The sequence below is a fragment of the Sus scrofa genome, chromosome 8 (genome assembly GCF_000003025.6).
Source record: "Sus scrofa isolate TJ Tabasco breed Duroc chromosome 8, Sscrofa11.1, whole genome shotgun sequence".
Taxonomy (NCBI): Eukaryota; Metazoa; Chordata; class Mammalia; order Artiodactyla; family Suidae; genus Sus; species Sus scrofa.
In genome coordinates, this window is record NC_010450.4 from 44,671,636 (window position 1) to 44,682,528 (window position 10,893).

At 36.2% G+C, this 10,893-nt stretch overlaps 1 protein-coding gene across 1 annotated transcript in view; it reads right to left on the bottom strand.

The window, feature by feature from the left end:
- ASIC5 (acid sensing ion channel subunit family member 5) overlaps positions 1-3,004 on the bottom strand; it is a 28,189-nt gene extending 25,185 nt beyond the window's left edge. The window contains exons 1-2 of the mRNA XM_003128998.4: positions 2,930-3,004; positions 404-710 (exon numbers count right to left, since the gene is read on the bottom strand). Of these exons, the coding sequence (XP_003129046.1) occupies positions 404-710; positions 2,930-2,969 (347 nt within the window). The 5' untranslated portion in view covers positions 2,970-3,004. The remainder of the gene's footprint in view (positions 1-403; positions 711-2,929) is intronic.

The window sequence follows — 10,893 nt, forward strand, 5'->3', positions numbered from 1 at the left end:
ACACCAGACAGACCAGCCTCTGCCCTCTATGCTCTCAGAGCCCCTGCACACACCTTTATGTGGATCTACAACTACCAGGCATACTGCATTGTAATTGCTGATGCTTATCTCCTTTTTGCTACTTAAAAAACTTTTTAAATGCAAGGATAAAGACTTCTACATTTATTTAAATACAGGGTTTGGTGCTTAGCCTAGCTTGTAATTGTGGAAGGAAAGATGGAAAAAAAGAAGGAAAATAAAGAAGAAATCAAGAAGCTTCTTTGCCCCTCAAATTTGTATTATATTTAAGAACGTCAGTGGTTTTGTGTATACTACATAGCACAATATAAACTATTTCGGTCATCCAAGAATGGTTATACTCACAAAGTTATAGACTTATTATCATTAAAATAGTCACTTTTACCTGTTTAAATTACAAAACGTCACAGCCGGGAACGCTATCTTTTCCACATACTGAACCTCTACAGATGTTGTGGTGGGCCAAGTGAAGTAGTTGACCAGACGGCTGTAAATCTGCCAGACCACCAGCCCCACTGAGCCCAGGACCACCAGCAACCAGAACACCTTGCGAGTTCTGCTCCGGTTCCAGACAATGTTATGGACTCCATGAAAGGAAGTGGAGATGGCAAAGTCATGGTCAAATTTCTTTCGGTCAGTGGGCGATGGTAGAGTTTTCTTTGAAAGGTACAGCTTTATCTTTTCCAAGAGTCCTTAGGTTTAATAACATAAACAGACAAACAAACAAAAAAGTTACAAGTCAGGAAAACTTAATGCTATATGTGAAAAATAGAACCCACATAAGTTTAAACAGTCTACCTTTTTCATATATTTCAAAATTCTTTTTTTTTGTATTTTTTAATAAAAGTATAGTTGATTCATAATGTTGTAAATCAACAGAAAGTGACCCAGTCATGTATATATATACATATACTTTATTTTCCTCGTATCATCCCCCATCATGGTCTGTCCCAAGAGACTGGATGGAGTTCTCTGTGCTGTACAGTAGGACCTCACTGTTTATCCATTCTAAATGTAATAGTTTGCATCTACTAAGCCCACACTCCCTGTCTATGGTCCATCTCACTCCCTCCCCACCCTCCACTTTGGCAAGCACAAGTCTGTTCCGCATGTCTGTGAGTCTGTTCAAAATTCATTTTGAGTTGCATGGTTTAATTAGGAGTCCAAAAGTACAAGTGTTGACTACATAGGACTAAGAAGAATATGCTAACGCTATTTAGGGGAAATTTCTTGTTAATGCAAACCCATTAGTGCCACCATATTAATATGTTGTTACATTCAATTTCAAAACCCACCTGCCCTGAATGGGTTACTTACAACAACTGATAACTGTTGCAAGCAACAAACATTAGCTTCTGGTCCAGACCTTGTTCTTGGAACCTGTGCTACCCTAGCCAAGTTTCTTGACTTTCTTTTTTTTTTTTTCTTTTCTTTTGTTCTTTTTAGGGTACCTGTGGCATAAGGAGGTTCCCAGGCTAGGGGTCGAATCAGAGCTGCAGCTGCTGGCCTAAGCCACAGCCACAGCAACGTGAGATCCAAGCCGTGACAAGTCACAGCCATGCTGGATCCCTGACCCACTGAGTCAGGCCAGAAATTGAACCCACATCCTCATGGATACTAGTTGGTTTCATTTCTGCTGTGCCACAATGAGAACTCCTAAGAGATGGGTTCTTAATGGTCTCACAAATGCTTGTGATTAGGTGAATTAATTTTCATTATCCTTTGCTTCAATTCAGCAAGTATTCTTTCTGTCAACTAATCAGCATTAATTGACTTCCAAGAGGTTTCATTAAATCATGGCTTAATATGTCATGAGTCTAACCAATTAGCTAAACTAAAGTCATGGGATTTATAATGATGCATAAAAGACATGTATGAACATTTTCTAAGGGACTGAAAAGCTTTAGACACAATTACAGAGTGTATTATAATTATCTTATAGAGACTGTACAATAAGCAGGAAATTGTGTATCAATCTGACTAGCTTAACTTTGGACTGAGATTTTATAAGAGCTCCACATACTTTTTAAACAATTATTTAATTAGGCTCTCTATATACATATAAAGAAACTGCACAATCCCAGAGCAAAATCAGAAATGTATGAAAATCTATTGCTATTATTATTCATGAGCAAAACAAATTTAATAATGCTCTTTTAATATTATTTAGTCATTAGCTCTAAACATATGTGAAGAATTGACTCTGACAGAAGAACAACTTTATCTCAGGAAACCCTGCTCGCAGGGGATAGGCGAGCTAGTAAACACAAAACATTGCTAGTTGCAAACATTTCCCTGAAAAATACAAGTTTCAAGTTGATCTGCCAAAAATTAGCTCATTTCATACTCCTTGACAATAGCTTTGGCTTTCTTGGAGTGTTTGCCATCATTCACCAAGAGATTCAAAAGAGTTCTTAAAAAATATAGTTTTAGATGAATGGTGAAGAAACAAGGTGACGAATTACTGTGAAAATTAGAATTGACTTAATAAAGAGCCTACCAGCCTACAAAGAAGGAACCTGCTTGTTTTCCTGATGGAAGTAGATACTATGTAATTTTTGCAAGTGGCTCTTGCACTGAAAACTGATCTTTTGAAAAGCAGTTTGAGAAACAAGTTCTGATATATTTCCAAATAAAAATTGCATGCACAAAATAAATTGAAAACCAAAAAAACTGAAATAAAATAAAACCAAAAGACAGATTCCAGCATATAGTAATATTTTAAAACTACATATATTTGATTCACTCACACAAATTACTCTTTTCCTCAATAATAAAAACTGTATTACTTATATCTAAGTAATATTGGAAATCAAGTTTCCACCATGAAAAATAGAAATCCCCCTTTGCTGACTTCTAGCTTTTGGCGATGAGAATTGTAACTGTCCTGAGGATTTTATTCCTTACCCACCTTTCTCAGAATAGGCTTTTGGTTTCTCAATCTGATCCATTCCCAATTTCAGTGAGCAGAAGTCCTTGGGGTATAACCAATTTTCATCAATAACCATATTCATTTTGTGGCCTTTATATAAAATACAGCAGTTGAGGTTGTAAAACATGGGGGGTGCAATTTAAATATTTGTGTTGCTATGTTTTGCCTCATAAAGCACATCACCTACAAACCCAAAATGCTGGCAGAACTAGCTATGGGCATTTAGGGACTGATGAGAAGCTATCATAAACTGAAAGCAAAAAAACATAATTAAGGAAACCATTTTCTCAGAATTAAAGGGACAATCTCTATAAATATTTGTGGTTTTAGAAGAATGCAGACCCAGCTAATTGACACTCAGGTGGATTATCAGAGAGAAAGTCTCCTTGGTTTTTATTTCCACTTCTCTTTTTATACCATTTTGAATCAAAATGCAATTGGAATAAAATTTGGGGGATAAAAATGTCTGTTCCTTAATGAAGTTTCTTCCTAAATAACTGAGGAAGCTCTCTTAAATAGAAATAGTAATCAAATGAAAATGACAAAATAAACACCAGAAAATATCTCTTTGAGAAGAAATGATTGCTAAAAGCATGCAAATTCAATAAAGCACAAAGGTCAATTACTTGTTCATATGCACAATTTTGAGAAATTATTAGAATTGATTATATTAAATAATAAACTGGATAATACATTGTTGTGTATAAGTGGCGTCATCTCTTGACAGAAATGAGTAATTATATGTTATCTTAGAGCCTTTTAGAGTTGCCATGGTAACATTAGCCTATAACCGCGAACTATCACTATAACCACTAGCCATATGTTACACGTATTTTCTTGGAAACTCAGTACTCTAAGTTGAAACTAGTCCTATACGAAGCAAACTAAGAAATTGCAAGAAATTGCAATGAAAGTCCTGGGCAGATGTCCCTAATTACCAAACTAAATATTTCATTATTACACTTAGAATGGATAAACAGTGAGGTCCTACTGTGCAGCTCAGAGAACTATATCCAATCTCTTGGGATAGACCGGGATAGGGGATAGTATGAAGTAAAGAATATATGCCTGGGTCACTATGCTGTACAGCAGAAATTAACACAACACTGTCAATCAATGAAATTCTAATAATAAAAAATAAAGATTTCAAGAAAAGGGTCAATCTTAATGATGTATGACTTTCTCCCTTAAAGATTTCTCCTTTGGGAGTTCCCACTGTAGTTCATGAATACAGCTAGCATCCACGAGGATGTGGGTTCTATCTCTAGTCTCACTCAGTAGGTTAAGGATCCAGTGTTGCCCTGAGCTGTGGTCTAGGTTGCAGATGTGTTGGATCCTGCATTGCTGTGGCTGTGAGGTAGGCCAGCAGCTGCAGCTTTGATTTTACCCCTAGCCTGGGAACTTCCATATGCCATATGGGTGTGGCCCTAAAAAGACAAAAAATTAAAATTAAAAAATAAAAAAAATATAAGATTTCTTCTTTGGGGTTAATGATAACTTCCATTATAGTCTTAAAATCCAGGTTCTCCCAAGAGAGGTATCAGCTGATTCACCTGTTCACCCTTCCTCCCCTTGTGAGTCCCACTTCGTTTTTTCTTCTAAGCATCTTTACACAGCATTTCTAGAGGTTACTATTAGTGTGCTGTCAGTTATTCACTATTTGAATGTCTAGAGGCTGAATCATTAGCTGCTTTAAGTCTGGAAACAGACTAGTGGGAGGTGGGGCTAGCATGGAAAGAGCAGGCCAGGTAGGGGACCAATTAATAAAGATGGGGGGAGATGGGTGCCATGGAGGGAAAGTGCTAGAAGGAAAAATCAAGAGAGAAAGCGCCTCCAAAGCCATATTTTATCGGCATCATAATTAGCCAATGCTCAAGCATAACTATAAATTTTATATTTTTTTAATAACTAGAAATTTTCTTGAAGTTTATTTCATGTTTTCACTTTCTCTTCCTTCTTGCTCACAACCTTTGGTTACTTCCTTATAGTGTCTTAGCGTAAAAAGAAAAAAGAGAGAGAAACAGAAAGGAAAGAGTGCTCCTGTCTTTCCTATACTTTACTTGATAAAGTATAGAATTTTTAAAAACAGCTTATTTTTTTTTTTTTGCTCACACTTATTCCTTCCCGTGACATTTAAAGTGATGATTGTAGTTACTTTTGCTTGCACTGCTCTGAAACCTCCTGTCTCTTCTACTTTAGAGTGAACTTTCCAACATTTTTTTCCTTTTCTCCTTCCTTGGCAGTTTTGATAACATTTCACTCTCATCTCTCTCTATTAGCAAATTTTAGCTCTATCTTTGTCTAGTGAGGACATCCCCTCCTAGTTGCCTTTATTGTCCCTGTTTGAAATCAAATCCAAGCATCATTTGTGGGATTTTAAGTCCCCTTAAGGAGATAGAACTCAAAGACTCTGGTCAAGACAAGACTTACCACAGCAGTTATCATCACCCCAATGATCATGCCCCCTCCTCGGTCTTTAGCAACTTGGCATACTCCTTCCTACCTCCTACTAAGAAAGGTATGCGACCTGCTTCTCACCCTGCCCCTATAAGGACCTTATATGCCTCCAACCAACCAGCAAGTGTACCATAAGACGGCTTTCCCCCCAACCAATCAGCAGGTCAGCAGGTGTATTTCAAGACCTCTCCCCTCTCTCCTCTCCCGGGTTATAAAAAGAAACACGACCATGCACTGGGTTCGGCTCTTCATGATTATCAGGAAGTTGTCCCGCTGTGCTAGCAGGTTCTTTTATCTCAGTATACTCTTCTTTCTCGTCGCCCTGCTATACTGGAAAATTATTTTTCCAACCCTCATGCACAGACTTGTCACAGTTACTGCTACTCTCTTCTGTGTTATTAACTTAACTCTCTAAGTAGCTCACTAACAATACAGAAGCTCCCACTTTCCTTCTTCCCTGTGCCCATAGCCCTTGATTTGCATAGCATTCCATTGTCAGATTTCTTCCATTCCTAACCCTTAATGAGCTCACAAACAGAAAGGTGTGGAATTAAGTGACAAAACCAAATCCAATCAGACTCTAGAGGGTTCTAAATTATTGCTATCTACCACCATTGCACAGGTAGCATCAAAAGCAGAAAACCACTAATTACTACTGATAAAAGCAAGACATGCAATAGAGTAGATGGGGAAAAACATTTTCTCTGATATTTTATTTGAATCCAGAGCATAAGCAATGTTAAGAATTTTATGCAATGTCTAGAGAAATATATTCTGGCCCAGCACCAGTTATACAGACACATTTTTTTTTCTATTTTTTAAAAAACCTTATGTGTTTCTAATAAAAATTTTGATCCAATTGGATTGGCATATAGCTAAAGATATAAAAAGTCATCTTTAGCACTACTTCTAAATTTAGTTTTGAATGAAAACTTCATATTTTATTTTCTAACTTGGGCAATGCATAATCATTAATAGTGATGCAGTTTCTTTTTTAGATTTAGACAGATTTGATAGACTATAGGGTCTTCCAAAGAAGACAATGTAAAGAGTATTTCTTTTATTGAGAATAGATATTTTTCTAAATAATATTGGAAAGAAAAAACAAAGCAAACTCACAACCTACATGTTTTTAATAAATAATTTAATGCTGTCCTGCTTTGGGTTTGTATTAATACAAAAAGTGGAAACTGCTATTTTCTGTTATGCCCTATGTGTAAGCATTGTGGGTTAGTATTTTTGTAATCATTTCAATATATTCATTTTTATAAAGCACTAAGGAAGTCACTGTATCATGTATATTCAAAGCCAATAAATTCACAGATCTAAAATGAAAGCATTTAGTGTACAAAGGGACTTTATGTTATCACCAAGTCCAACCCTTATTGCCACCCCCACCCCCCACAACCTCACCCATTTAACAGTGAAAGAAGCTCAGACAGGAGAAAAAACGTAAATTCCACAAAGGCAGGGCTATTTGCCTGCTGTTGTTATGGCTGATCTATCCAACTGGGAAGAAAAGTATCTGGTAAACAGGAGAGGGTCAATAAGTATTTATTGAATGAATAAAAAGTTTGTCCTAGCTTTGTATTTTTTTCATTATGTGCACATTATCATGATATAAGAAAATTATTGTAATTTTTTCAAACTTTCATTTTGAAAAGTATAAACTTACAGTAAGGTTGCAAAAATTGTGCAATGAATACTCTTTACGTAATTCATTAAATTTTAACATTTTCCCACATTTGCTTTGTCTTCATCTCTAAATGAACCATCCTGTTGTTGCTTAAAAAAAAGGACATCCTCTTGTGTAAAAATGATATAAAATCACACTCAGGAAACTTAACTTTGATACAGCACTATTATTAGTATACATTCCATACTGACCATTTCCAAATTCTTTCCAAATCACACTCTGTATTTCCCAATCCAAAATCCCATCAAGAGTCAAGGATTGCATTTCTGTTTATGCACTTTTAATCCAGAATGGTTTCATAGCCATTCACTGATTTTTTTTTCTTTTCTTTTTTTTTTTTTTTGGTCTTCTCATTTTTGAACAGTCCATGTCAGATATTTTACAGAATGCTTTTCAGTTTGGAGCTGTACAGTTTCGTCTTCACAATAAGGTTCAGGTCAAGTACTTAAGGTTATCGGAGACGCACACAGGTATGTGGGTCCTTCACAGAGCATCATATCAAGAAGCATGTGATCTTAGTTTCTCCTGTTATTGGTGAGAGGAATAAGCTTGATCGCTTGGTTAAGATGGTGTCAGTCAGATTTCTTCTTTGTAAATGTAACTTTTCCCTTTGTAATTAATAAGTAATCTGTGGAAGCATTATTTTGAGATTAGATTATCCTGTTCCCAAACTTTCACCCAGTGAATTTAGCAAAAATCAATAATCTTATCTGAATAAATTACTGCTATGATGTTACAAAATAATTCTCTTTCTTCCATTCTTTCTACATTATTGTTGACAGTGTTCTGTAAAGGAGAGTTTTGACTTCTGATTTCCCTTATTTTTTAATTTAATGAATTACTTTATTATTTTATATATTAAAATCTATTCCTGTGGTTAGCGTTTTAAAAATTATTTAAATTGACACAATTTCTGGAAGAACTAATTGACCTAAGTTTACTGTGTTCACTACTGTCTAATTGTCCATAATTATTTATTAAGAGTTAGTAACTCAAAAATATGTTTTAGGAGTTCCCCTCGTGGCTCAGTGGTTAACGAATCTGACTAGGAACCATGAGGTTGCAGGTTCGATCCCTGGCCTTGTGCAGTGGGTTAAGGATCTGGCGATGCCGTGAGCTGTGGTGTAGGTTGCAGACGCGGCTCGGATCCCGTGTTGCTGTGGCTCTGGCGTAGGCCGGTGGCTACAGCTCCGATTCAACCCCTAGCCTGGGAATCTCCATATGCCACAAGAGCAGCCCAAGAAAAGGCAAAAAGACTATATATATATATATATATATATATATGAAGAAAAATATTGTTAATTTGAAAACACAGACCTGTGATGCTTCCTACTCAGCTAAATGAATTTAAAGCAACAAAATACTTAGATGTAGAAGAGGAGGGGTTCATGATCATTTTTCTTTCTCAATTATTTGAGTGGTTATAAAAAACATGGTAAAACAACAGAGAGACAGGCTAACTTTTAAATAACTCAATTCCCTTTGTTATATTTATTCTATCTTTCCCTAGCAGATATACTAGAAACAGAACTTCCTAGTCAACGCAAAATTGAAATGAAACACATACACTCTATTTCTTTATTCTCTTTCTTGTTATTTAATAAGATGTTGAAATTGACATCCCAATGGGATTTTTTGATTTGTGTTTTCATGCACTGATTGAATGAAATGCTCATCTTTAGATCTTTAAATATAAGAAGGAATGGTTTTGAAATACACACAGGAGTAATATACACAGGAAAATGTTACATATCTGTAACACCATCATTAACAAACATGTTAAATGTAGCTAGGGTATATCCTAATTATCTATATACTCAAAAAGCCCATTCCCAGCTGGTGTGTACAACTTTCTGAAAATGAAAGGTTTCGGGGAACTGCTAATGTGTTTCTCATTCCAGTTTTCTGCCATAGCCTGCTATTGGTCCCATCTGTGGGAGGTTTCTGTTTGTCACTCAGCAGCAACATGTCATCAGGGAAACAGTCTCTGTTTAAACACGTCTGTGGCTTTCCTCACAGTATTGGAAATACTCCTGTTATTGGTCAATATAGGGTGAAGGACTCCACTAATGTTTAACTTGCTGGCCCAGGAGATTGCAAAATTTTGTGTCCATATAGTACATGACATAGGAGTCAAGGTTACCCAGATAGGGTCAAATTATCCAAATATTCTACTGACAGTTTTATATTCCTGTCTCTTTTCTCAACTCTGCTCTCTTATCTCTTTGTTCAATAGAATATTTGGGAGAAATTTATATGCCTTCCAACCACTTAGAACAAAAATATTGAGGTTGTCATCAATTTCATAACTTTGGGAAATATTTTAATGAAGTGTTATAAGTTGTGTGCTTAGTGATAGAATATGATAGAAGATAGGATGAGAAAGAGAATGTGTGTGTATATATATATATATATGTATATATATATATATATATGACTGGGTCACTATGCTGTACAGCAGAAATTGGCACAGCACTGTAAATCAACTATACTGTAATAAAAAAGAAAGAAAACAAACTCAAATTTGGCATGTCCAGCCTCAGTGTGACTGTATTTGGAAATAGAGTCTTTTTAGATGTGATATGTTAAGGATCTCAAGATAAAATCATCTTGAATTTTGGATAGAGAGACATAGAGAGAGGAGGCCAGGCATAGAGGAGGCAGTGATTGACATTAGGCTGCATTTAGCCAAGGATGTCCAGGGGCCCTCAGAAGCTGGAAGAGGTAAGAAGAATTCTTCCCTGGAGCCTTTTGTGGGAGGATGGTCCTGGCAGCACCTTGATTTAGGACTTTGGGAAAACTGTGAGACAGTACGTTTCTGTTGTTTTAAGCCCCTGCATTTGTGGTAAATGTTTAGAGCAGTCCTAGGAAACTAGGACACACACCAAAGAGAAATCAGATGGATTTTAACTGGGAATTTGTAAAACATTGTGAAGTTCCTTGGCAATAAAGAAAATATGAGAAAGCCTAGTTTTCAAAAATGAATACTGAGTTTATAGGCAAAATAAAATTCTTTCACAGCTCTATGGCAAACAAATGGGACAATCCAGATGAATGCCAGGTTAGCTGTAGAAGACAGTGAGAAATGTTTCATGAAACATTTCATAAGGTCAAAATCCTTGTCATGTTTTCAGTAAGTCAAAAGCAATGAGAAATACTTTTGCACTGTACTTGGGTTTACCATTAAATTTCCAGGGATTTTGTGATTCAGATGCTGCTTGCAGCTGTCTAGGATACAGCAATGAGCCAAACAAAGATGCCTAATTTTGTGGAGCTGCTAGTTTAGCAGGAGAAGACAGTAAACCTAATCAGTAAGTTACCAAATGAGTCAGAGAATGTGCTATGGTAGAAAACTAAGTAAAACATAGCAGGAGAGATCAAGAGTCCTTGGTCTGAGGAGATGGTGTGGATTATGGTGACAAATGAAGTAGTCAGTGTGTAACAGGGAAGAACTAATCTGACTCCATACTGAATTTGTTTCTTTTATGTTAACCTTTGTGTTCTATAGCTTTTACCAAGTTAATCACTATAGAAATGTTGTTTATAAGCTTAAGGTATACATAATGGTCAATCTCTGGGAATTCTGCCTCCCAGATAGTAAGCATTAAGCTAAAATACCTTTGTTGACCAGGCCAACCTGTGAATGGCTACAGGAAAGAAGAAATTAACACATCCCCTTCAGAGGCTGACAGGAATCAGGAAATGTTTGACTTTATTCCCTCCCCTGTTAGCATTACAAAAGCCTGAATTCTAACTAAGGCAAGATGGGTTTTGGGGACATGAATCCACC